General features: G+C 45.4%; 1 protein-coding gene across 1 annotated transcript; it reads right to left on the bottom strand.

Annotated features, from left to right (window-relative positions):
* Window positions 1-4,753: 4,753 nt before the first annotated feature.
* Window positions 4,754-25,776, bottom strand: znf408 (zinc finger protein 408; the record flags this gene model as incomplete). Its single annotated transcript, XM_079997972.1, has 10 exons — window positions 4,754-4,987; window positions 5,369-5,598; window positions 6,231-6,464; window positions 8,728-8,851; window positions 9,125-9,334; window positions 9,650-10,623; window positions 11,631-11,845; window positions 12,197-12,255; window positions 12,486-12,801; window positions 25,769-25,776. The coding sequence occupies 10 exons, from the start codon at window positions 25,774-25,776 to the stop codon at window positions 4,754-4,756; spliced, it is 2,604 nt and encodes an 867-aa protein (XP_079854098.1).
* Window positions 25,777-27,443: the final 1,667 nt, after the last annotated feature.

Raw genomic sequence — 27,443 nt, 5'->3', positions numbered from 1 at the left:
CACTCTCCTCCAGCGCGTTCGGAGCAGAATGAGTCCTAAAGCGGTGGAGTGCAAAAACAAAATAAAACACAAGGACAGGGCGAACAAAGGAAGTCAAGGAAAAGATGCAGAACCCAATGAGAAGTAATTGATTAATGAAGGTGTCAAGGCATATTTGGTAAGCCCTGTAAAAAATAAATAAATAAATAAATAAAAATAATCTTAAAATATCAATCTATAGAATTAAAGAAAAACAATTTCAAGGTGAACATTTATGAAAAGATTGAAACATTTTTGTTACACATTCAAAATTTTATCACACTGCAAATGAACATGACAGGTCAGTTTGCACTCTACCAGCTGTCCCGTCACATTCGGATAAAAAAAGAAAAAAGAAAAAAGCATACCTGGTCAAAGATCTCCCTCCTGTGAATATCGGAGCCCAAAGAACAGCGTATGAAAAACGTGAAATACTTCTTACATCACCTGCTCGTTTAATTCTACAAGGGAAAGGAGAAGCGTGCAGCCACGAAGATGTGTTGAAATGAGAAGAAAAAAACCCCAAAAAAACTCTTGGAACGCATCGTATCCCCAAACCGCTGCACGCCGCCCTCTGACGAGAAAAGAGATACGGTCCAAAAGAGGCAAAAAAGTGAAGAGTAGAAAGGGAGGCAGGGTGACAACTGGGGAGCAAGCAGAGAAGGGAATGGATGTGAAGAGCAGAGGAGGGGGAGGACGAGGAGGAGGAGGAGGAGGAGGGTGGGGGGTGCTGGACGAGGAAGAGGAGGGAAAAGGTGCGAGGAGGCGGGAAGAAAGCATGAGGTCAAGTGGGAAGAGGAGGGATGAGAACAGAGGGGTCTGCGCTTCCACGGGAGTAGCTCTGTGGCCGGCTGCCAGTGCTGCCGCCGCCGCCACCGCCGCCGCCGCCGCTGCTACTGTGCCTCTCTAAAGCTGGAAGAGATAGAGAGGGAGAGGGAGAGAGAGAGCGAGAGAGAGAGATGAAAGGGGGGAGGGAGAGAGGAGTGGAGAGGAGAGCGAGAGAGAGAGAGAGAGAAGTGGATGGTCTGAAAGGAGGAGGAGAGAGTGGGAGTTGAGAGAGTAGGAGTGAAAAGAGTCAGTTGGAGTATGAGGGAGAGAGAGAGAGGGGGGGGGGTTAAGGAAGAGAGGATGAATCAGAATGGTGATGAAGAGAAAGGGGAAGATCTGAGAGCATTATAAGACGGGTGAACTTATCAAGACAGGAGACGGGGAACTGTATAGGAGGCGAGGCGAGGGGGACGGGCGGGGGAGGAGAAAGGGAGGATATTAGGAGTGAAAGAAACGGAGAGAGAGAGGGGGACTGTGAGAGAAACGTGCCTTATCGACTTCTTTCAGGAGGCATCAATTCATTCCTATTTACGCCGAGACAAGAGGCGAGAGTAAAGGATCTTGATTATTATTTTTTTAACCCCGGAGGCTTGACGCTCCCGTTTTCGGCGCTGAATGGCGGAAGGTGGATCGGAAAGGCTCACCCGACAGCTGCCCTGTTCTGCTCACCCCTTCACACGCCACGCCCTGACTCCTCACCCCGCCGTACAGGCAGCGCCTCTATGAGGGATCCTGTAAGGCAGCGGAACCACTTGTGATGAGCAGATTTCTGCCAAAGCTGTGACACTAATCTGGCTGTGAGAAAGAGGTTGTTTTTTTTTTTCTTTTTAAGAAGCGGGTTTAAAAAAGAAAAAGAGTAGCGGACCACGGGGGCCTGACGTCAGCGTCCCAGGGGAGGTTGGCGGAGGTACGGAAGCTGTCGTGTGATGCTGTGGCCCAAGGGGATGTGTATATGAAGAAAGTGCGACTATTTGGGCATCACATCTTTCAGGTTCTGTCACATCGCATAAATATTAGTCGCCTCGTTTGGCGGCGGGACATAAATAATTGTTTGCCGTAGCGTCCAGTGTTGTTAACAATGATGGATTTCGGTTACTTTATCCTCAATTGATGTAGGCCCCAGCATAAAAAACTAAAAACAAAACACAGGGCTCACGTTCAAAAAAACAGCATGCGCCTCAAGTTGAGGGGTGCATTTTCGTGGAAAAAGGGATAATTTGCCGCATTGGAATCCAAAGTTGGATTCGGGTGGTGGAGACTTAGGTAAGCAGATGTGTGTTGGCTGGCATCAGCATGAGCGTGGGGCGCCACACAGGGTGGTCGCCGGTTGGCACGGGCTCAGTTCACTCCTATTAGCTTGGATTGAAGTTGCAAGACACACACCCGTGCCAATATTTCATCCGTAATAAACAGTTAGCAGCTAAGTGCCCAAGTTCTGCGTATTTACACAAGCCCTTGAACATTTAGTTGAGGGGGTAAAATTATTTGAAAATCCTATTGTATACATGCACCTATATCCGTCAATTTATTTATCTTTATATCTATACATGACAGTACAACGGTCATCCTCGGAATATGTTCTTAAAATTTGATATTTATGAAAAAGGAACCGTGCCATCAACTCAAAACCACTGTATCGTAAGTAGAGAAGAGATTATCAATTTATATTGAGGCAATTATGGCACATAAGAAAATTTTGGCATCAGGGAAATTACTCCTTTTGTTTTAGAAAACTCCATCTCCCTTGGAAATCATTCAAATATTAAAAAGAAAAGTTTCTAATTACAGACCCCAATCAGTCGTGACACCAGGCGCCTATGGCTAATGCCCAGCTTAATCCCCATGGAATTCTAGTGAACTGCTGCAACCTACTGTTTGCAAATACAGCTCCAATCCTATTTGACAGATTTGCCGCAACAACTTAAAAATGGAACTCAGGAATCGCCTCAAAAAACGCTCTCCGCTATGTAAATGCAAAGAGAGCGGGGAGAGCGGATGCTCGTGTGGACAACTCCGGATGACTCATACCTCGGCTACCGACGGAAACAATAAGGGAAAATAAAGCGGACGGACCGAAAGACGGACAGATAAATGGAAAGTGTGGCAAACAATAACGGACACCGAGGGACAATGAAAACACACCTACGCAGACAGGAACAAAGGCACGCGGGGCATCAGATAGACGTTCAATTCACAAAAGGAGCAGCTTGAGTCCTAATTAGGTCGGATTGCAGGGACATTGGATTTTATTTAGCTCGGGTACAGGATGAGATTTGTTTTCCACCTCGTAAAAAAGGGCACCTTCACACCGCCCGGCGTTTGTGTTCATGTAAAAACATCATCTATATTTTCGCCTTTTGTGAAGAACTTACATCAGTTCGCCGTTCGGCGGCAACGTGACAAAGGGAATGTGGAAGGATTTTCGGCACCATTGTTTTCACACTCGGAAGCGTCTCGATGTGTCTACCGCGAGGACGCGTTCAACCATTTGATATCTTTCCTACGCTCTCATCACAATACAACGAGTTCTGTAAGACACGACTCTGGCGTTCACCGGGTTTTTATCGCCCCGCGCTCTTTTGTAATAACACCTCGAGAGTGCGAGGCGCTGACACCGTCTGAGAGGAACCAGGCGTCCCTGAGGATGCTGAAGTTTATCAACACAACTTTATGACTGACTTCATCCTCGCCATGTCGTCAGCTCACTGGCACCAAACATAATAAAAGCTTAACGCCACAGATATGCGCCGTCGGTGATTCCCAAACCATTCCAGTTCATCTTGGGGGGGGTATGGACATGCTAACAGGGGAGGCTGTCCACTCCTACACAGATGGGTTTACCAAGAAATGGAAGTTGTTGCAGTTTCAGTGAATTAAATACAAATTCAAGAAGACGTCATCAAACCGACCATGTTTTGAGGGAAAGGTTTAGGGTGTTTTTTTTTTTTCCCTCGTTTTATGACGTTTCTATGACTCACACGGCGTGTAGTACGTAGAAAGGTTTCATTCTCGCAGCGCGGCACTGGAAGCGCATCCCGCCGCGACGGGGGGGGGGGGTCTAACGTAAGTAGCGGGGGACGAATCCCCAATCTGCCGCCAGTGCAAAGGCAAGCTCCACGTTCCAGGCGCCGCTGACGTGATGCCACAGGAGTCCCACTTCCGAATTTGAGAAATTTTTTTAAAACGTACATTTATATCATTTTATTGGAGAATTCCCTATTTGCCGGCACTGTTTTCATTGCAGTACCATAGCGGCGCGATGCATGTTGGCCATCGCCTGTAGACAGTGTTGTTGAAGGGACATGTTACAGAAAGGAAACATAAACATCAGCTAAAGAAATGAGAAATGTCGGACTCTGAGCTCGAGACAGAAACCACATCATCTGACCAACGGTACGTGTGGGAATCGGAGAACGCGGGCCTGGGGTTTGCGCTCGACACACTTTTTGCTTTTCCCATTACTTGTGTTGAACGATAAGATGAACAACGATGAAATAAAGATGGATGGGGATGGAGTCCAATACGGAGGAAAGGCTGCGCAGCAACACGTTATGTAATCACGCCGCATTTGGTAACAGCTTGCCAAATTCTAACACATTTGTCCTTGATAATGTCGTTGCCTTTTGTAATAACTTGTCACATTTTTTAGTAAGCATCTTGAGCAATTTAAGTAAAAATTAATATGTTTTGCTGCATTTTGTAAGGACCTATAAGTTGTTATTACAGCCTGCATTGCTGCGACTGTAGATGGATTGGTGCTACGTACTACACATGGGTCAAGTATAAAAAGGGACAAACTTCAAAAATCCCCAAACTTTCCTTTAACTTTAAGAGGAGCGTCCACCTGGGTGGGGATCCTGTCTCTCCCAGGCTTATTGACGCACGACTGAAGCTCGGTTTACGAGGTCTACACGGTCTCTATCTCCACAGTCTGAGCCACCGAACAGAGTCCACCCTCCCCTTGTAGGATCACCAGCCCCCCCATGGCCTGCGGGCCGTGGACCACAATGCACTGCTCTCCGCCTTCCGACATCACCACCTCCACCATGTCCTGCTGCACCTCCTGGAGGGGGGTCTCCGGGGCCAGGAGCAGAGCGGTCGAGCTCGGCCTGTGCAGACTGTTGTTCTCGTCCCCCAAGGACTGGACGTAGACCACGGCGTGTTGGCCCTGATCCGACAACTCCGCCTCGCTCGCCGCCTCCCCCCCTCCTCCTCCTCCTCCTCCTCCTCCTCCTCCTCCTCCTCCTCCACCCCCCCATCTTCCCTTAACCCTCCCACCTCCTCTCCCCACTCTCATGCTTTCCACTGGAGACCCCCTTTCTATTTTTAGTATTACCCCTTCCTCCGCTTCTCTGCCAACCCTTTCACTCTCATCCTCTCCTCTGTGCCCTCTCCTCCCCACTCCCTCCCCTTCCTCCTCCTCCTGCTGCTCCTCCTCCTCCTCCCCTCCGGTGCTCCCACCCCCCTCCTCTCGGCCCCTGGTCGGTTGAGGTTGTGGGTTTTTTCTCGGCCTCCCCCTGACGGGTCTGGAGTGACGGGTTTCTAGGTCGGCAGCGGCCTCCCCAGCCTCGCTCCTCCTTCTCATCTCTCCCTCCATCGCCCCCTCCCTCTGGCCTTCTCCCTTGTGCCGAGCCTGGTGTCTCTGAAGACTCTGTCTCAGGGTGTAGGATGCCCCACAGTGGCAGCTGAATGGCTTTTCAATCAGGTGAGCCGATTTCATGTGTCTCCTCAGCTTGGTTGCCATGATGTAGCCTGTGACAACAGAGACAGACTTGAAGAAAAACTCCATTATCAAGTTAAAATATGTTATTTCATGAATGACCAATGTATTATATAATATCAATTTGTGATAGAAGACTAGACACCACTGGGATTTTGGTTATTCTAATATTGTGATATAGTTAAATCCATATTCCTCCTTAAGGCTGCGTAGTGCACCTCTGCATGCTTGGTTATAATATCCACCTGACTAAAGATTGTTTCTCAAATATTCTTGTGTGTAAATATCTTATGAATGGACCAACACTCGTCCTCCAAAACATTGATTTACAAATATATAAATATTAAGGTATTCATCAAAAACACTGTGATACTGTTTTTTCTGGTATATTATTAACTGTTTAAGTAAATAATTCACTTTAAATAAAGAGTTTTTTCATATGTTTTTTCCTAGTTCTTCTTCTTTCTTTCATTTTATTTCTAGGCACTACGATAATCCAACCCAATGACAAGCATTTAGATTCACTATACGGAAATTGCAGATGACCTAATTTTAGGCAAAAAAAATTATCTAAATAAATAAAACAATAGCTCTCATAATAAACTATTGAATAGATCCCTGTACCTTAAACACCAAATGAAAACTTGTGTGTAAATGTTCTGACCTTTCCCGCAGATCTGGCAGCGATGGGGTCTCTCCCCACTGTGGAGCCTCTCGTGCGCCCGCAGGGTGTGGGGGTCCCTCAGGGCTTTTCCGCAGATGCTACACAGAAACAGCTCCCCGGTGTGGGAGAGCTGGTGCCTCCGCAGCTCCGGCTTCTGGGAGAAACTCTGTTCACACTGGGAACACTGGTACGGCTTCTCTCCGCTGTGAATTCGCAGGTGGCCCTGCAGGTTACCTGAGAGGGACGTAGACATTTTGTTATAAACTGAAACATGGAAGTAAGTAAGTCTCAGAAGAAGTCTCATGTTGCCAGATCCTTCCCATTTGTTAATGTTTTGAAATTCAGGATGCCAAATTTAAAAAATCTATGAATATATTTGTTTTTATTATAATTCCTTCAAAATAATGTATGACATTTAACATTTATTTGAATAAAAATGACTCTGACTTTAATCCCAGAATTCTGAGAACATTTCTTATTCAGAGAATAATAATCCTATCGCATCAAACCACAAGGAAAGGGAAATGTCTTTCTTGAACGAGACAGTTCTACAAAATAAAAAGTATAGACTGAACAGTTTGTAAAAGACAACCCCACTCATGTCTTTAATGACAATAGTTTACCGACCTACGTTGAAAAACAGGGCGGTTACAGATTAGCTGAATATAAAATCACTTTAAGTCACAACAATTCTTGAAAATCATAGGCTTGATATTGTGAATACACATCAGGGCAATATGACCTTGTTTTGCTGGCAATAGATCTGCTTTTATGTTTCCTTACATGCACATAACTCACAAGCAAGGACTGCATAAAGCTCCATCATAACTACAAGAAAGAAGATGTAAACAGGTGGAGCGGCATGGAAAGAACAAAAGTGAGAGCAAAGCAGCTCAAACACTGTTAGAGAATCAAGAATAATTTATTATTGGTCCCACAGGTGCAACTGCACTTAACACACACACACACACACATGTAGGAAGTGGTGACGACCACGAAAACACAAACACACACACGCAGGGAGCGGTGGCTGGGGAAATTCAGCCTCTTGCATTTCTCCCATCCTTGTTGGCCCCACCTCCAGGGGGCAGCCAAGAGCAGCGAGCGGCCTCGAATACGCTGGTTCCCGGGTTACCAATTCCAGGTGGTTGATCCATGTCGTGGTCAGGGACCACCTGTTATTGGGTCGGGACCTCAGGAGATGGGTCTCAAAGAGATTTTAATCAGGTTGCAAAATCGAATTGCATTAGGTATTCCATAGTCTTTCAGAATGATAATTACATATTTACATTTATACACACCTCATGTATATCATTTCCATATATATGGGGGAGCTCGGTGGCGTAGCTACCCAAAGAAAAATGGTCACACCTTTAAGCCACACGAGGGAGCTCATGTAGGTGTAGGCTTCTTTATCTACCACCGAGTTTTCAACACTGAATGTGTTATGAAAAGTGCAGATGATGCTGTTAGTATTGGTGAAAACACCATTTGTGTGGAATGATTATAATAAAGATTGAGATAGTGTGTTCAATAATGCATGCATGAACTTGCAATGAACTTGTGATTCATCAAACATTTCTTATATCTCAGAAATGGTCAGTTTATCTATCCACGCTACAATATCTGTGTTTAATGCAGTGAAAAAAGGCTTGGAAATATTTATTCATACACACAAATGTATCGGTTAACAGTTTATAGATGAGGCCGTTAACTGGGCTGTAATAGTTTGTCAATTTTAACAGGTGGGTCCCCTGAAAAAGCTGAAAGTTGAAAGTGTGCACACAATTGGGCTGATGTTTGTCACATCCAGTATATGATAGAACGGGTGGATGCAGTGATGTAGCACTCATCTGGCAGTGATATGTGACTCGTTAAATTTTTTAAATTTTTAAATGAGGAGGTTAGTGGAAATCTGATGCAACTCGGAGCTGTCAGAGGAATGAGCTGGTACATCACTTTCCTGACCGAGGCTGCACTGCTCATTACTGGTATTACTGTGATTATTAATGACATAAATACCTAAAACGCTTCAAGGCCAAACACAGACATGAAGTCTAAATCATTAGGTAGGAAGATTCAAGACTCAAGTCAGCCCCGAAATATGCAAGAATAAACGCTTTGAATGGAGCATGGACATGAACAATTTGCATATATTACTAAATTATATTACATTTTTCATTTGATTATATTTAATTGGAACTGGACCGAAGCCGACCTGTAAATGCTGTGTGTGTGTATGTGTGTGTGTGTGTGTGTGTGTGTGTGTGTGTGTGTGTGTGTGTGTGTGTGTGTGTGTGTGTGTATGTGTGTGGTTGTGTGTGTGTGTGTGTGTGTGCGCGCTGCGATGCCGTTTTCTGTGGTTGAATAACTTTTAAAAGCTAGTCATCACACACATCCTCTGGGTGTTACGTTCTACAAGTCTGCTTATATAACCCAAAAAAAAAGTGTTCCACCTGCTGCAGTAGGAGTATTTGGCTTGGTTGACGGACAGTACCTTTCTGCCTGAAGGCTTTGCCACAGTACTGACAGATGTGGGGTTTCTCGCCCGTATGGAGCTTCATATGGTTCCTCAGGGAGCCCGAATTAGCCAGCAACTTGGAGCACACCGGACACTGCAGCTAGGAGAGATAGAGTATTCCTCTTCTGAAATCACACACTAAAGCAGCCAACAACGCAATATGAGTATTTTTGTAGTATGGCATAGTTTGTGGAAAAATGAAGTGCGTGGAAAAATAATAAATAAAGGTTGACCTTATGAATAACAAATTAAAAAAGAGAAGTAAAAGCGGGTGATGAATTTAGCTCCAAACCAAACACGTAAAACCAAACACATAAAAAGTAACATTTCAGTGGATGACTGAACTCTCTGCTGTGCATTATTAAGCACGAACCTTGGGAGGCTGCATGTGCGTCTCCCTGCTGCAGTGATTGAGGCGGTGGATGCGCAGCGAGGGTCGACGTGCGAATCCCTTGCCGCACAAGTCACAGACGTACGGTTTTTCTCCCGTGTGCAGCACCATATGCTCCCTGAGGTCCCGGCTCAGACCGTAGCTCTTGTCACAGTGGGGACAGGAAAACGGTCGTTCCCCGCGGTGGCTCAGCTGGTAAAGATACGGTTAATTGATATCGATTTGTCGTGCAGGAGTTTCTCAACTTGGTATGATAACTGGGCTGATGGTCAAAAAGGTACAATTTCATTTTAAATTAAATAGGCGGAAGGGAGGAGACGATTAAACTTGAACAATGTTAACACGGTCAAACGGTTTGAGTTTGATCTCAGAATTCTGACAATTAAATCAGAATTCTGAGATTAAACTTGGAACTAAATTATTACACATAATATTTGTTTTCATGTGGCCTTAACCCTTTTCTGAAGAACTGACTGACACCCCCCCCACTCAAAACAAAAATCCTACCTGGTGGGCTTTGTAGTTTTCTGCAGAGCTGTAGTTTTTCCCGCAGAACTCGCAGCAGAAGGGCTTTCTGTCCGTGTGAGTGAACTGATGTTTCTTTAAGTGGCACAACTGGTAGAAACTTTTGCCACAGCTAGAACACTGGTACCTCCTTTCCCTAGCAACCACATCAAACGTCTCCGGTTGCCTAGTAAGAGTCTCCCCAGCAACAGACCCTGCCGCGTCACCACCAGTCTCCATGGAAACTGTCTCCCTGACGGCGGGGCCAGTTCCCAAAGTGGAGCGACTGGGGCTTTGTGTGTTTGCCTCTCCAGTCCGTCTGTCTGTCTGGCTACTTGTCTGTCTACCCGGCGAGGTGAGCACCGGGTAGAGTTGTTTTGTCCTGGCACCGTAGCGGCTTGCCAAACCGTGAACCCTCCTCGGTTTTGCGGCCAGACGAGAGCTGTACCGGATGTAATTTGGGGCTGATGGGTGCTGGGGCTCTGTCTGCCTGTCTGTAGCATCACCGTGTGACTGTCTGTCTACAGCCACTGCGACTGTTGGCGACTCTCCGAATTTGAGCTGAGGGCTTCCAGTCGGGTCGCCGCCTTTAGCGTCCGCGGCTTCTTCGGCCTTTACTTGAGTGTGTTCCTCCATGACCCAGTCGGTTGTTTGGTCGGTGTGCACGTCTGTTGCACCATCAGTCGCTACATGTGCTGCGTCTCCAGAAAGCTGATCTGCGTTCGGTCCATCGTGCGTGGTTCTGTCCCGCTGTCTGCGCGGTCTCCTCCACATCGCTGGCGGACTCATCCCGATGCCTCCATGAGCGTTTCTCTTCTCCCTTCTAGGAGCCTCCTGGGCCTCGGCTGCCTCCTGCACTCCCGCCCCTTCTCCTCCCAGCCGTGTTGGTTGCCTCTCCTGCTCTCCCTTCCTCGTATGTATTTTGGTAGATAGGGTTTCTGGGTCATTCTTTTTTTTTGTACATTTTGCCTGGAAATCTGTCAGAAAGAAGAGAGATCTTTCAAATCATTTCAAAAAGGCCTCTCAAAAACTTGGGTGGTTGCATTCTCATCTCAGTTATGATCCTCTTAATGACATTCTCTCAATATCCACAATAAAACTTCAAGTGATTCATCCACTAGAAAGACTGTCTTTGCCCAAAACACCAGAGATCCCTGTCATATATTCTAATGCAGCACATTGTATTTAGTCTACATAACTTTGCTGTTGCAGTTCATCTATTTGGTCACATAGTGTGCAGACCTGCTGGCTTATCTCTGTATATATAGGCCGATTCTTTCAAATTGAAATGCAACTATAAAGGCTTTTTTACTCCTGCAGCGGGATGTAACTGAGCAGTGGGGTGCCTCTGGCTCCACCTAGTGAAGCAAATTAATGAACATGTATGAACTTTCCAACTGCTGCAGGAGTAATATTTCTTTGCTCCCCTGCAAGAAAAAAAGCTTACCAGCAGATTCCTCTTGTTTTTACTTGATCAGATATTAACCCTGAGCCTAATTGCACACAGAGCAAGAAGTAGTATAATGGACTCTAAATTGACAGTCTCATTTCACATAATATAGTCATTGGTTATGATGTAAATACAGCTATTAACAATAATTGTATACCAGGTACCAAATATTACAAAACTGGTAACTAACTTGCAACCAACTGTCCAATTGGCATATGTTTTGTTCATTGAAAATATAACTATTTGTAGCTATAACTAACAGTTTTCTCTTGACACCATAATACCCATAACGCAATGCTATTAATAATTGCATCTAGTGGATTATATGTGCTTCTATCAAAAACAGTGCTCTGTATACCGATGATGGCATGTGGGTACAACAACTAGATAAAGGGTTTTTAATTATTTCAGACAACAAAAAGTTTGGTCTCAGTAATTACTTTGTGAATGGCTTATAGTTACCTTTTCTCTGCTCTACCACACAAAAGAGGCTGTTTTCAACCTCTTGGGTTTAATGATGGTTTAATGGAATACCTTTGTGATGCTGTGTGGAGTGATCCTGTGTTTCCAGTTTGGCTGTTGTTACAGTTTTCACGGCAGGGACGTGGTACAACAGCAGCTCCGTTCCCGGCCGGATGCTCTGACGGGCACGCAGGCCCACATCGGCACAGACACCTACACACACCTCTCCACACTGACACTGCACCTCCACGTTCTGCTGGGCTGCGCACTGTGTTTGGCATGCATAGCTGAAGAAATTAAAATCAAACAAACACCAACGCACACACAGAAATGAACAGACACACGTAGTGTTTTAAATCACAGAGATCCACAATAGTCATTTTACCAGCTGACTTGACTCCAGCCAGGAATCATAAATCTTATGTATGAATCAGTTCTGACTAGAAGGTAAACGTGTGGGTTGTGGAGGAGATGGGGTTAGAGAGCTTCCATCCGCATGTATGCCACTGTTGTCCTTGCTGTTTTAAACACTGAGTCAGTGTGACAGCTGAATGCTGTGATGGTACCAGCCAGGCCACAGCAGGTGTGGGTGGGTTTTTTGTTTTGGATTGTGAGATTAGCAGAGCATATAAATCTACCTGATCCAGAGGGTTTTGTCGCGTAAAGGCTCTTCGCCCACCGCTGCCTCCAGCATCACCTTCATAAGGGAAAATTGCAGACCTCCATAAATTCACAAATCTTATTTTTTTTGAATAACGAACTGCACATGGCAAAATTTGTGTTCACTGAATCATTTCATTGCAGCTTATAGACACTTATGGACAAATAGTGTCTTATTTACTTCCGTTTTTGTATTTTCTTTTACAAAGTTAGTGGCCTGATAAATGGCATTAATGGTTAACTGAATATTGAAATGATTCTGTTTACCTGTCTGGTTCTCGCTTGTGGTCTCGTGCCCTCCGTCTGACCGTCTCGGGGGCCACATTCAGGGGCCGCAGGGTCATTCTCAAGGTGACAAATCAAGGGATCACAGTCGGGGTTGTGCGGTTTGACCCAGGGCCCGTCTGTGTCCCCTTCTCCGCCCAACAGGGTTCCATCCCCCAGGAATTTGCCGACCCACCACAACCCCAGCTTGCCTTCACAGGCCCTGGACGGCCCCACAGCAAACCCCTTGGGAAGCAGAGAGGAGAGCAGGGAAACAAGTGGCGACGCCCTGGGAGGTGGATCGCAGTCGGCCATCAGCCTGTACCGACACAGAAAACAAACACCGTGTCAAACGGTGATCGGTAGAAAAGGTACGACAGGGACTTTAGAAATGTACGACTCAAAACAAACAAAGATCAATGAGAAGATCCCGGGATTGAGAGGTGAGTTATGCTTTGCTGTATGGAGGGAACACAGGATGAAGGAGATGCAGGATAATGGAGTGGGTGGGGAGAGAGACTGAATTTTATTTTAGGTTTCATCTTCACTAATCAGTACAGTATATACTGCATACAGCAATGTTGAATTATTTTTTATTTCGATTTTTGCTAGGTTACATTTCAAAATCTGTTTTGATTTTAGGTCTAAAAAAAACAACACCTAAAAAAACAACACTTTGTTTGTTTATTTGCTTTGACAATGTAAACGTATTTTCCCCTTTTGAAATGTAATGGATTGATCAATGTTTGTGGCATGAGGTGGACTTGAGTAGGAAACAGCACCCTGTGTGGTGTACTTGTTGTGTACGCACGCACACACACACACACACACACACACACACACACACGCACACACACACACACTAAAAAACCCTCCTCTCAATGAGTGGTAACACAGGGAAGAAGTGCTAATGGTGCTGACGCCCCAGTTAGCTAACGAAGCTAGCGTGAACAAGCGTATGTGGGTGATACAATCGTACGTGTAAATACCTGCGTTCCTAAGAGTACATGCAGGTCAACAATCAACGCGACCACTGTCTGCTGCGACAAACAACAGAATAATTATGCAGTACAGGTTTTCCCTAAACTCCGGGAAAGCCATCGTTTTCCAGCCGAATACGCACTGACGGGAGTCCTCGGTGTTATTCTGTCCGAAGGGGAACTGGGACACAGAGTTTTTTGTTCCGGCTCGTAAGATTCCCTTAATAATTTAAAGAAAAATATACATTTCTGTGATTGTGCCAATTTTATTATTATAAATAATAATAATAATAATAATAATAATAATAATAATAATAATAATAATAATCGTATTATTATTATTATTATTATTATTATTATTAATAATAATAATAATAATAATAATAATAATCAATAATAATCAATAATAATCAATAATAAAAATCAAGTACAATCAAGTATATGTGACAAAACCTTTAGAACATGGTCTCAAACTACAGACTTATGGGCCAACTCCCTCCTGAGAAACAAAGTAATGCGGCATGCTCCATGTTTACAATATATTGTTAAATCTCATTTTAAAAGAATTTAAAAATCACAATGCTTAATTGATCCGCGCAAATACTTGTTACTAGTGTTTTCAGAATCTTGAACATAACAAAAGAAGGATTTTTTTATGATCATCTGTCAAAGATATTATTATGCAGTTCTAGAATGCACGATGTAAAAGGAAAAAGTGTCAGTGTTTCCCATGATGTTCGACACAGGCCCCCTAGGAGAAGACAACCTGGCCAGTGATCCCCTGGTCACCCCTGCTTTGGGGTAAATACTTTATTTTATGAAGGAAAACACTGAACTAGAGCATGGTGGAAGTTTGTGTTGTCAACGTTGCGCATTACCTGAGGATATTATTCCCACACTGAGAGAATCCTCATCATTTGAACCAGTCACTCCTGCACAATCCCTCACTGCAAACCCGGACCCATCACAATGGATCCCAATCTGCCATACAAGTATATCTGTAGAAGAATCCTGCATTTGTACTGAAACAGCAGAGCAACAGCCCAGCTGTCCGCACATTACAGCTACTGCCTGAATGTCAAAGCCAGAGATCCAATTACTGTATCCACTGGTCTCCACTCTCCCATGTGTTCCATCTCAATATGCCTGGCACAGCGGTCTCAGGGTTCTCCCTTCCCCCCAATCTGATGTCGGCAGGCCCTGGACAGAAGTAGTAGGTACTTAGCTGACAGAATGTCAACTAAGTTGTGTTTTGAGCACAAATATATCCTTCTCTATTTTATTTTTACCTGACTAGGTGAGTCTAGTGACCTTTGCCCTTTGAGCAGGTGCTTCTAGCTGGACCTGAGGTCTTACAGTAAGGAAGAAGCTAATATTTTTCCTTCACATTGGAACTCTTTGCACCAAGATGGAGCCTCCTCTTCTTCATAAATCTCCTGCTGGAGAACTAAAGGAGCCCCGCAGCTAAGTTCTCTGCAAACTACATCGGCATCATTCCAATCAAAATCAACTTCACAAACCGAGGACCAGGACTGGTGGGACTACCTCCGCTGTGCGCAATATTCAATATCGGCATTTAAATAATTAGGCCAGCCCACTGCAGGAAAACCTTCACAGTGGTCGGTAGCAGTGGTTTTAATGGACCCACTGAAACATTCTGTGTTTCTAGTGTTGATTTCAAACCCTAAACCTTATAATTGGTTACACAGTACTCTTAGACTCTAGGTCAGGGCTGGGGAACAAACAGATACAGATGTCTTGTGAGTCTCAAAGTAATCTCAAGGCATGGTTCAGATTCAGATAGTTCTTATTTCAAATATTAAATATAACCTTGGTTAATAACAATCAATTTTCTGTTGACCTTCCTGTGGTGTGGGGATGGTGTGGTTTGAGCAGCCACACCTGTCCTGGGTCTAGGTTATTGGAGCCCAGGATCAGAGTGGCTGTACACCTTCTTCTTCTTTCGTATATCATCAGATGGCCAACTCAGTGTCATATAGCCACGCCCTCGTCTCCAGTCCTAGGTCAAAAAGGCCAGCTTCTGAGGGTGGGCTGTATAGGGGGCAGCTGGTGATTATGTGCTCGGCAGTCTGTTCAGGTTCGCCACACTCGCATGACGCACTGTCGGATAGGCCCCACTTCTTTAGAGAGGACTTGAAGCGCCCGACGCCAGTACGCAGGCGGTTCAGCGAGGTCCATAGGTGGCGTGGCATGTCTTCTCCTTTTACACCTCCTCCTGGGTCCCGGATGTATCGTTGGATGCGGGAGGGCGCAGCTGACTCCCACGATTGTCTCCAGGATGCTGCCAGCCAGGCGTCCTTGGACAAGTCGTCAGGGATCGACTGTAGCATCTCTTGTGCTGCCTTGTTGTAGGGATGGCGAGACTTGAGCCTGCATGGTGGTGCCGGTGTTGTTGTGGCTTTGTGTAGGATGTGCCAGTCGTTCTTCTGGGCTTTCCTTGCCAGGGCGAGGGTAGCTGCTTCCCGTCGGAGACTGGGTGGGGCGATACCAGCTAGGACTGGCAGGTAGGACACAGGGGTGGGTTTCAGACAACCAGTTACTATCCGGAGGGCGCTGTTGATGACAGTATCCACCTTGTTCGCATGTGGACTTCTGCTCCAGGCAGGGGCACAGTATTCCGCTACGGGTAGGACCAGGGCTTGCGTGGATATGCGTAGGGTCTGGGGGGAAGCTCCCCAAGTCGAGCCTGCAAGGCGGCGGATGAGCGAGACCCTTGCGGTTGTCTTGGCCTTCACTTCATCCAGGTGCTGCTTGTAGGACAGCGTCCGGTCCAAGCATACGCCGAGGTACTTGGGGGCTTGCTGGAACTCCAGGCGGATGTTGCCAACATGCACGTCCAGTTCCCTTCTTGCCTCCCGGTTGTAGAGGTGGTAAGCTGCAGACACTGTTTTGCCCATGCTGAGCTGAAGGTGCCACTTCTGGAGGTAGTCTGCCAGGATGCCCATGTCTCGGTTGAGGCCTTCTTCCATAGTGTTCCATGTTGGGCATCGAAGCATGATGGCCAGGTCGTCCGCATAGCCGTACTTCTTGGATGTTGTGTCTGGCAGGTCGTGAATATAGATGTTAAATAACATTGGTGAGAGGACAGAGCCTTGCGGGACACCGTTCTTCAGCCTTCTGAGCCTGCTGGTCTGGCCATCGCTGGTTTGTAGGATGAAGCTATGGTTAGATAGCATCTCCATAATAAATCTCACCATGTGCCGGTCCGGGATTGTTCTCAACAGTTTCAGGTGTAGTCCACGGTGCCACACGGTGTCATAAGCGGCTGTCAGGTCCAGGAATACTACTCCAGCTTTCTCATTATCTTGGAAGCTGTCCTCGATGTCCTGGGTGAGTAGCGTTACCTGGTCCACCGTTGACCTGCCTCTGCGGAAGCCGGCTTGTTCCGGTGGGAGTTGAGGGTCCACCACTGGCTCAATGCGGCTGTGGATCAGCCTCTCCAGAATCTTGTACGGGACACAGAGCAGGGATATGGGCCTGTAGGACTTCGGGTCTTCGGCGGGTTTGTTCGGCTTTGGCAAGGCTATGATGGAAGCACGGCGCCAGGTCTTCGGGAGCTTGGACCTCCGGAAGCATGATGAGAAGAATGTGCGTAGCCATTGAGATGTTCTTTCACTTTGGTGCATAACAAACTCTGGGTGGATATTGTCTCGACCTGGTGATTTGCCCAGCTTCAGTTTTTTAATTGCTGCCTTTAGCTCGGCTGCTGTGAAGTCTCCTGAGAGATTAGCATCAGCACTGGCTGCTCTGGAGAGGGATGATACCTCACACGATGTCAGTCGTGCGAAGTTTTTGTCCGCATCAGGGAAGCGACCATTTTTCAGGAGCTGGGAAGCAATAGCATCTGCAGTCACTGGACACCTACGAGGTGTTGTTTTTCTCCCTGAGAGCAAGTTGATGGTCTGCCACGCCTTCCGGCTGGAGTGGGTGAAGTCGATGGATTCCGCTACTTCCGTCCACCTAGCCCTTCGGGTGTCATCCAGCTTCTGCAGTAGGGTTGTTGCTGTTGCGTCCATTTCTTCCCTGGTGATCGCCTGCTGGTGTTGGCGCAACAGGCAGCTGCACTCCTCATCCCAGCCCGGGATATAGTTTTTATTGTAGCCACGTGGGATGTTGTGCTTTGCTGCCCTTAGGAGGACTTCACAGTAGGCAATGTATGCAGCATCTACGTCTTCTGCTTCTGGGTCCATGAGACCAGCAGTTCTTCTTTCTGTTTCCACCGTAAACGACTGCCAGTTCGCCTTCCTGAAGTTCCATCTCCTGACCGGTTTGCCAGCTACCGGCTGTACTAGGGATGGTACTTTGATGATGGATGGCCGGTGGTGTGAGCGAGGGAACCTGTCCAAGACACGTCTCTCCGGTTTCAGGTCGTTACTGCGGCATATGACGAAGGCCAGATCTGGGTTGGTATAAGAGTTCCAACGTGCAGAGCAGAAGCTTGGGGGCTCCTTTGGGTCGTACAGCAGTAGTGCCTCAATGTTAGAGGCCCACTCACTCAGTGCTTCTCCATCCTGTGATGTGTGTTGGTAACCCCAATCCGTATGTTGGCAGTTGAAGTCACCTGCATAGATGGCAGGAGCAGTCACGGATGGAAGTGATGATGCAGTCAGCGCTGTTGGTGGGGGCTTATATACGTTCACGACAGATGTTTCTTGGATTTTAGTGGCCAGCCACTCGATGTTGCAGCCAGGTGGAGATTGGCTGGTGGCTGCCCAGCTCAAACCATCTCGGACGAAGGTTGCCATTCCATGCTTCTTGCTGTGGATGGATCCAGCGAGGGAGAACCCAGGAAGCTTGAGGTTTTCATCTGACACCCAGTGTGTCTCTTGCAGGAGGACCGCTGCCACTTTGTTGGAATCGGCGAGATGCCTGATGACTTCGAGTTTTGCGATGGTAAGGCCCTCGACATTGAGTTGGAGCACCGGCAGACCTTGGTTTTCGACGGTGGGGGTGTCCGCCCGTCCTAAAGAGGATGTTCTCTGCCTTGGTTTTGGCATTGGCTTGTACCTTGGTCTGCCAGCTCGATGATTCTTTGGCGACATTAGTTTCGTGAGTTGGTCTTGCACCATTTCTCACTACTCACAGGAGAGGCCTCGTGAAGGCTGTCGTCTTCTCCCCCAACCTGTTGCTCATTGATTGGTCTAACGAGCAACAGGTAAAACCCCCGTCCCCACACTCACAGGAGAGGAGCCTGTGTCATGACATGCTGTCCATCTGCTCCTGGACTTGTTCCAACTAGCCCCTTCTCTACAATAAACTTGTGGTTTGTACCCCGTTGCCTGTGTCTCTGTGCTGGAGGTCCCAGAAAAGGCCACTCGGGTGCCGTGTGGCAGGAGAAACTGCCATACTTCACTAATGTAAACACCGTAGAAGATGAACCTCTTTTGTAGAGCATTTTACAGTCCGTTACTAAGCCGCCTTCACAAAAAGGAATAGGAAATAATATACCATAACTTTTATTATAAAATTGATATGTTATTACCTGAGCAGTTTGTGAAAACGCTAAGCTTAGAATAAACAGGTGATACTTTTACACAATCCCTCAGTGAAGGCTCCAATCCTTTGCAGTCAGGTGTTATCAGCCATGCAGGTTGATGGTTAGAAAAGGACATTTCACTGTTGAAATGGCAGCACCACAAGTTGTCTACAGACTACAACCACTGCTTTCATGTTCCAGTATGAGTACCAGTCCACTGGTGGCCAGCCCTCTAGGTTTCCTATCTCCAGTCTGCCAGCACAGTGGTTTGCTCCTCCCATCAACCTAACATCATCAGCCCCTTGACAGAGACAAGTTGTTCAGCCATTAGATTGACTATTGCTTGAAAAATATAACTTTAGTTAGAAATATGAGACAATCATTTGTGTACTATCCAGATGACCGGGTTTCTCCAGCTGGACCTGAGGTCTTACATTCAAAGTGAAGCGATCCTTTGCCCTCAAGCTGGAACCCTTTGCTCCAAGATGGAGCCTCCACTTCTTCATAGATCTCCTGCTGAAGCGCGGAAGGAGCCCGGAGCAAAGTCCTGTTCCATTTGCAAACCTCACTGACTCTGAAAAGACCAACAAATACCATATTTTCAAAAACTGACAGTCCTGAAAGATAACACAACTTTAATTCAAGAAGGGTTAGAAGTTGAAGGAACAGAAGTTAGAGATTTTGTTGGAAGTTGCACAAAACAGTATGAAAGGAAAAAAAAAAAATGTCTTGAAAGACTGTATATAGTGAGTATTATGAAGACATAGATTAACTTTCCTTATCTTATCAGTACAGCACAATTCTAAAGAGATTAAAGTTTTTCTTGATGTGTTTATATATATATATATATATATATATATATATATATATATATATTTATATATATATATATATATATATATATATACGTATATATATATAATGTGATCGAAGAAATAAGACTGTAGTGTACTCCAAGGGCGCATTGTTATCCGAGCAGGTCACCATAAATCTAGCAGTGGAGGTCTGAGGTCTTTCTGACATATAATCACTCAGTGTGGTCATAGACCCAACACAAGCAGGTTGAATTGACCAAACAAATTGTTCTATAAAGGGTAAACCATTTTCAAGTTGAAATGGCTGCACCACATGCTCACTGTTTGCATACAATGGCTGCTGACTTGAGGTATCACTCTGCGTCAAAGTTCACTGGTCTCCACTCTACCCTGTGTTTCAACCCCGGTCCGCCCTCATGGTGGCCTCATGGCACCATCCACCAACATGACATCTTGTGAACCTGGCAAGAAACAAACGGGTATGGTCCATACTTGCCAACTCTTGATTTTCCCATGACTTTATTAAAGCCATCTACCCCGACGCTGGAACTACACCAGACGCGTTGGCCTAGCGTTCAGGCGTGGGGCGGAGTACCGTGAGAGCCGCTTCCTATTGAATCCACGTTAATCCACTTTTGGTGCTACACTGCCCACGTTACACTGCTCTACATTTCTCTATATTTGCACGAGAGGTCGATTTTTTTTTTCAACTGCACGCAGTTACGGGAGCCTTTTCCATAGAAAAACAAGGTAAAACTACATAGAAATGTTTTTGTAAGGAGTGTATTCAATCAATTTACCAGAGACCTAGAGCTGCTGTCGGCTTATTGATCGAGACAAGTTTTAAATACAAAGACCAAATATACATGCAATACGTAGAAGTAATGCAAGACAGTACAAACATATCCAACTGACCAATTTCAATGTGGCGGTGGAGAGATCCAGCACTGGCAACCGAAAGGGAACGCACCTGCAGGAGATGGAGGTCATTTGCAGAGTATCTAAACGCTGTTTCCACCTCTGTCTCGCTCTCCTGACAGTGGTGCTGGGCTCCCACTACAGACTCACCGGCACTCAAAGTGGGTGCAAGTTTAAGTCTGTCTTAGGCCAAAACCTACTTCTCTGTAGGTGCGTATGAAGTGTTTACCGAGACAAAATCGCCAAACAATGTAACAAAAAAGAGCGTACTTGAATTGTGTATTTCAGTTTTTGAAGTTCTATCGTTACCTGAGCAGGTCACATTGAGGGAGGCATATACTGTTTACGATAATGCACACACTGGCCGCAGAAAAACAGCAAAAGAAAAAGAGGTTAAAAGTAATACAGAAAAAGTGACGCGCAATTCAAGTTCAGTTGTAGTGCGTAACTGTCTGAAGCTACTGCATGGATGTGTGTTTGTTGAGTTCAGTCAGGCATTCATCTTTAAAGGGACTCGATATACACTTAGAGAGGCCCAACGCGAAGAAAGGTTACCGTACTGTGAAGATGAAGATGAGTGAAGCTGCCTGCCTCCGTGTCAGAAACATCCTTTTTTTTTTTTAAATCTTCATCACCATCATTACCTCTTCTGTACTTATTACTCACCTTCAATCACAACTTGCTTGCTCCAGTGTCGGATAGTTGTAGTGAAGTAATTCTGCTCGCAGTGTCCACACTTCTCCTGCACTACAGATGTGCTATAGATGTACCACTCTAAATAATTTAATTTGTTTTGACACCGTCAGCATTTTTGAACATAGATTAGGCTACGGAATCAGGGCAAGGACTCAATGTTTATTTATTTGTTTATTTATTGTTTAATTGCTTGAAAAATTCGAATAAATTCCTCTCATCATGATTGTGACACACATTTCTGCTGCATTCCGATGCAGTTTTTCTTTTTCATTGAGGAAACTGTGTTCTTTAGCCAGCTAAATGATAATTATGTGCACATTTTGGTACTTTGTGTTTTGAGACAGAGGTTTAAACATTATTCACCCCGTAAACTGTGTGTCAGGGACTTGAAATTAGCATTCTACACCCACTATGCAGCAGAGAATGTTGTTCGGTGGGAAATGACAAAGGAAGGGTCGACAATAGTCGTAAATATGGTAAAATAAATAGTAGTGAAAGAAAATGAGCGAAACAATGTTGCTGCTTTTAGGACATTTGCTTCTCTCATTACAAGGACTGCTCTGCCTAAGTGGCCAAATTGTAAGGTTTTAAATAAGGGTGAGGGACACAAGGCAGCGGAGACATCTGTGCCAAGAAAACCTTGAGATATGTACTTATTTATGTGTAAAAGCCCTGTGTAAAAGTAGGATACATAATGAATACAGCCAGATAGTATATTGTATAGAAATTACACTAAATTGTGATTAAGATAAAAAAGAAAATTCCCCGTTTCCACAGACTCATTCCACTTCAGATGGTACAACCCCCAGACAGTTCCAGAACATTCTGAAGACCTTTAAAGTGTTCAATCTTAACATTGTGAATGTAAAAAAACCTAACGCTGAGCCAATGACTGCATTGTGTAACTACCCAGCGTCTCCTCGATGTTTCTTTTTTATTTCTTCTCGGATAAGCGTTTCACTCTGCCGGAGCTGTGAAGGTGAACGTTCAGGGCCTGCAGAGTTTTGGGTTGCAGGGAAAAATGTGTCAGCGTCTATTTTGGGGAGGATTGAGGATCAGTAGCTCGCCTCCTCCTCGGTTTGACTTCAGATCGATGCCGCAATCCTGATTTTGGCAGCAGGCTGTCAGCGCTTTTGACTTGAATGAGTCAATGTCTGCGGATCTGGAGATGTGAAGGCACGCTGTAGGCGTTGATAAGAGTTGATTACACATCTCCGGTTTGAAAACGGTCCTAAAGGGGTGGGGGGCCTTTTTGGTTTGACACTCCAAGAAACCGCCTGAGCAACGTCTGTCTGCAGCACCATAGTGCACCATTCTACCCGCTGGTTGTATTATTGAGAGGATGAGGCAGGAAGCATCCAGTCTTCTACTTTTAGGGTCCATATGACTGCTGAAGGTTTAAGCGGCTTGGTTTGGTTTGGTTTGGTTTTGGTTGGCACGGTGGCTCACTGGTTAGCACAGCAAAATGGTCCCGGGTTTGAACCTTGGCCGTCCCAGGTCCTTTCTGTGTGGGGTTTGCATGTTCTCCCTGTGTTTGCGTGGGTTTCCTCCCACAATCAAAGACATGTTTGTTAGGGGTTAATGTCTATGTGTTGTGGTGGATCCTCTGGATCATGAGAGGATGTGGGTGTGTAAGTTGCCGTTTCTCCAATCGAGTCACAATGGAGTCACAAGACTCAGATTGCCTCACTGTGTGTGTGTGTAAAGTGACGTTGTGTCCCTTGAACAGTGCTTTATAAATTAAATCCATTATCATTAGCACGGGTGTGGAAGATTCACTGGGACCTGTCTCTTTGTTGGGGTTGTAAGATGGGACACACAGAAGAACATCATGCCAATCACCTTTTCAATAAAGCTGTCGAGCCGCACTCTGACTGTTCTCATTAGTGACTGCTCACATATCCATCCCATGAATATTTTCACTACCAGGTTGTAAAATGTTTTTGTAATCAAGACATGTTTATTTTAACACACTGCAGCATGACAATTAAGCCACAATTTTGCACTATTGTATGATTGGGAAATATCCATTTGATAACAAAAATAAGCACATCATTTGATATTAAATATAAAATAAACATCTCTGTGGGACTACACAGTATGTGCTAAGCCAGTGGTTCTTAACCTTATTGGAGGTACTGAACCCTGCAAGCTTCATCAGTGCATTCACCGAACCCTTCGTAATTGGAAAATAAAATATGATTTATTCAAAACAGAGGTATATATTTTATTAGTGCACAAAATTAACCATGCATCAGTTCCAAACAAAATCACTGTGTTCAAAGAACAAAACCAACAAAACATGAATTTCACACGAAAACATAACTCAATGAATATTTACTGCAAATCAATTTGACTTTTGCTGTTGCCTTTCAGATACAAGTACAGAAATGTGCGGCTTCACCTTGGCAAGTGCCACTCTCATTTCATTTTTGAATAAAGTCTGTTCCTTTTCTTAGTTTTCATGTCTACCACCGCCCTGCGTCTGTCGATTGAGATGACTGAGAGCATCGAAAATATCGGCCATGTACGCCAAAATGAGAATGAACTCAGAATTTTCAAAGCAATCTGCGTGACAATGTTGGTGCTCTCGCAAAATCATGGCTAATTCCCCACGCATGGCAAAAACACGATTCAGCACCTTTCCCTGGGATAACCACCAAACGTTAGAATGGTACAGAAGTACCTCGAATTCAGAGCCCATTTCCTTACACAGCTCTTTGAAGATGCGGTGCTTCATAGCACTATTTCGCACGTAGTTCACACATTCAACTACAATTTTTAACACTTCTGCCAGTTTTGGAGGCAAGGTTTTTGTTGTCAACGTGCCTGTGCAGAACACAGTGCGTAACAATGATGTGTGGTGAATCGGAATTCACCAGCGCTCCAAAACCAGAGTGTCGTCCCAGCATGGCTGGAGCTCCGTCCAATCAAACTGCAGAAACCATATTCCAAGAAAGATCGGTCTCTACGAAGAAGTCATCCACGCGTTTCTTCACATCGACTGCCTTGGTTGTTGTTGTAAGAGGCTTACAAAATAAAAAATCTTCCTTTATCACGTCGTCTTTCATATAGCGCACAAATACAACAAGCTGGCCTAGACTGGAAACGTCGGTGGTCTCGTGGAGTTGGAGGCTGAATTTTGCTGGGCTTGAAATCAGATCTGCAACTACTTGAGCCAAGATGTCATCGCTCATGTCGTCTATTCTGCTGCTGATAGTGTCATTTGAAAGAGGAATTTGGGATGACTTATCTTCAGCAGCTTTTCCCAGCATGATATTCACCATCTTCAACACAGCTGGTTTTACAAGTGTTTCACCAATGGTGTGTGGTTTGCCCTGCTTTGCGATCATGTACGCAACTTTGTACGATGCTGTGAGGATCGGTTTGTCGATGGGTACAAAGCCGAGAACAGGCAGAGTAGCCTTTTCATCGAATCTGGCTCTCTTCACCTTGAATTCAGCGAGCATTGTGTTCTTGTATTTCCCATCTCCATGCAGCTTAAGGAAGTGTTCCTTTAGTTTTTCCGGTGCGAGACTAGAATTGCTCAACTTGGCATTGCAAATCATGCATTGAGGACGCTGACTCCCATCACGTTCCTTTATACACGTGAATCCATATTGTACATATTCGTCCAACCACTTTCTTTTTTTGCTCGATATAGTTAGTATGAATTGAAAGATTAAAAGAAAATCACAAATGACATACAATCACAGCAGCCACAAGTCAACTACTGAGCGCACCAAGTTCCCTGCAGCACAGATATCAAAGCCAAGCAATGTGGCAGGATCACCTGCAGCCAATGATGGCCAAGCAGAGCGTGACGTCACGAATAATACAAGTGGGCTGAGTGTAACACATTTTTTGTGTAACACATTTTTACTAAGCAACTAAATATTTGTAATCTAACACAGCCAAGAATAATTGTGTGTTGCCAAATTGTCGGCAGCCAATTTTTTGACGGCCGACAAAAACGGTCCGACATTGCTAGTGTGAACCGGGCTATACTGTGTGCGTCTTGACCCCTGCTGAACCCCTGAGAGTGACGCAACAAAGCCCTGGGGTTCGATCGAACCCAGCTTGAGAACCACTGTGCTAAGCTATTGTGGCAGTTTCGCCACCACACACCACCCAAGTGGCGTTTTCAGGGCCCTCCGGCAAAGAGACACAGACGACAGGGGTCGTTAACACCAGTTTAGTGTAGAGAGTGGGCTCATTGGAATTAGCCCAGGAGCAGATTGAACATGTCATGACACAGGCTCCTTAACGAGTGTGTGTGGGAATGGGGGTTTTAACCTGTTGCTTGTTAGACCAACCAACGAGCAACAGGTATGCAGCCATGCTGATCCCAATCACCTAAATCCAGGTGTGGCTGCTCACCACACCATCCCCACACCACAGATATCAAATCTGCAAATTCAGTTCTTATAACTGAGCTCGAGGTAAACCACAGCATCGTCCCTATGAGCGTTTTTACAATTATCTATGTTTTTCTTCTTTGCTGTTTATGTCAAAGTTACGACTAGAATGGCAGACGAGTGAACCCAAGTGCAAGACACCGACAGGAATAAATAACAACTGGGATTTATTCAAGGGATCAATGGGGTAAGAGGATGGCAAGCAAGGCAGGTGGGGAAGGTCAGGCAGGCAGGCGGCAAGCAGGAAACAAAGGGTACTGTAGGTAACTTAGACAACAAGGAAACACTTCATTAAGTATCGGGAATCGACACTGGAAGTAACTCTGACTAAGAATACACAGAGCAGCCGGGAACGAGGCGAACGTGGTAATTCTAACAACGCCCTGGCGATGAGCGGATGGAAAGCCAGGGTTGTTGTATCGCCCAGTGAGAAAATGGGCCGCAGGTGAGTAAGCAGAGCAGGTGGGTGAATGACGTCGTCAGGAGAGAGCCGGAATATGCAGCCACGCCCATCACACACACACACGCAAGCACGCACGCACACACACACACACACACACACACACACACACACACACACACACACACACACACACACACTCACACAGAGTCAGGGGGGGGAGCGAGAGAGACCGGCTGCAGTCTTGGTGGAAGAGGAGGCAGAAGGGGAGGGTGTGGCAGTTAACTCTAAACATTATCTCACATTATATACCATCTACTAAACATTTATCTGATTTTCTATAATGTTCTAAAATTGCAAAGCTGCAAAAAAAAAAAGCCATTAGTCTCAAAAACCCTGAAATGCAACAAGCGCAAATAAAACAAAATCATGCAAAGTAAACTTCAGAATCTAACGAATGGAACGCTGCACAGAACCAGCTGCTTTAAATACAGAAGTAATTTTTTCTGTGATTTCTTTTAATGTACTTAATTTTTATGAACTTGTTGACTCCAATTAAGACACTTTTTTGATCCCGGTATGGAAGAATTAAGGATTTTAAATTAACTTGTAATCGAGGGGGTAATCCCCACCAGGTAAAATAATCATTATTCGTTGTTTATTTTCCCTTGCGCGGCCCCCATTTCTTTTGCCATTCAATCCTCCTTTAGTTTTGTGACAAGCACACTTTAACTGGGATTTCCCTCAAAGACCTTTATCCCTCTGTGATGTGAGCGGTTGCCAGGTCACAGAGGTGCCGACGGACTAACTGTCACCCGGAGGGAGAGGGGAGGAGAGGATCGCCAACAGAACTCCTTTCAGTCTCACGGCAAAACTGACGGCATCTTTCTCACGCCCTCCCGTGCAAATAGAAATGGACCGTAATTGTATTGGCGTCGTGACTCAGAGCTGTATCCTATTTACACAGACGGGTGTGCGTTGGGAACACTGAGTTCGCTGACTACCAGACGGAAGCTGAAAGAGCCCTTTGTGTCCTTTAGCTTGAATATTTGGGTGGCGACCCTTCTGGAATGAGGGCGGTTTGATAGGTGTTTCTAGCTTCCTCATTATGGCAGTTTTGTAAGTTGAACATTTTGCGTGGCCAGAGTTATATACAGTATACAGTATGATTCCACAAAAGCAAGCATTGCCGCTGTATGTGTGCCTGAAGTGTTCAAGGTGTTACCAACAGAGAGTC

This window comes from Zeus faber (assembly GCF_960531495.2).
Source record: "Zeus faber genome assembly, chromosome: 3".
NCBI lineage: Eukaryota > Metazoa > Chordata > Actinopteri > Zeiformes > Zeidae > Zeus > Zeus faber.
Note: the sequence above shows the minus strand (reverse complement) of the source record. Positions and strands in the feature narration are given on the sequence as shown.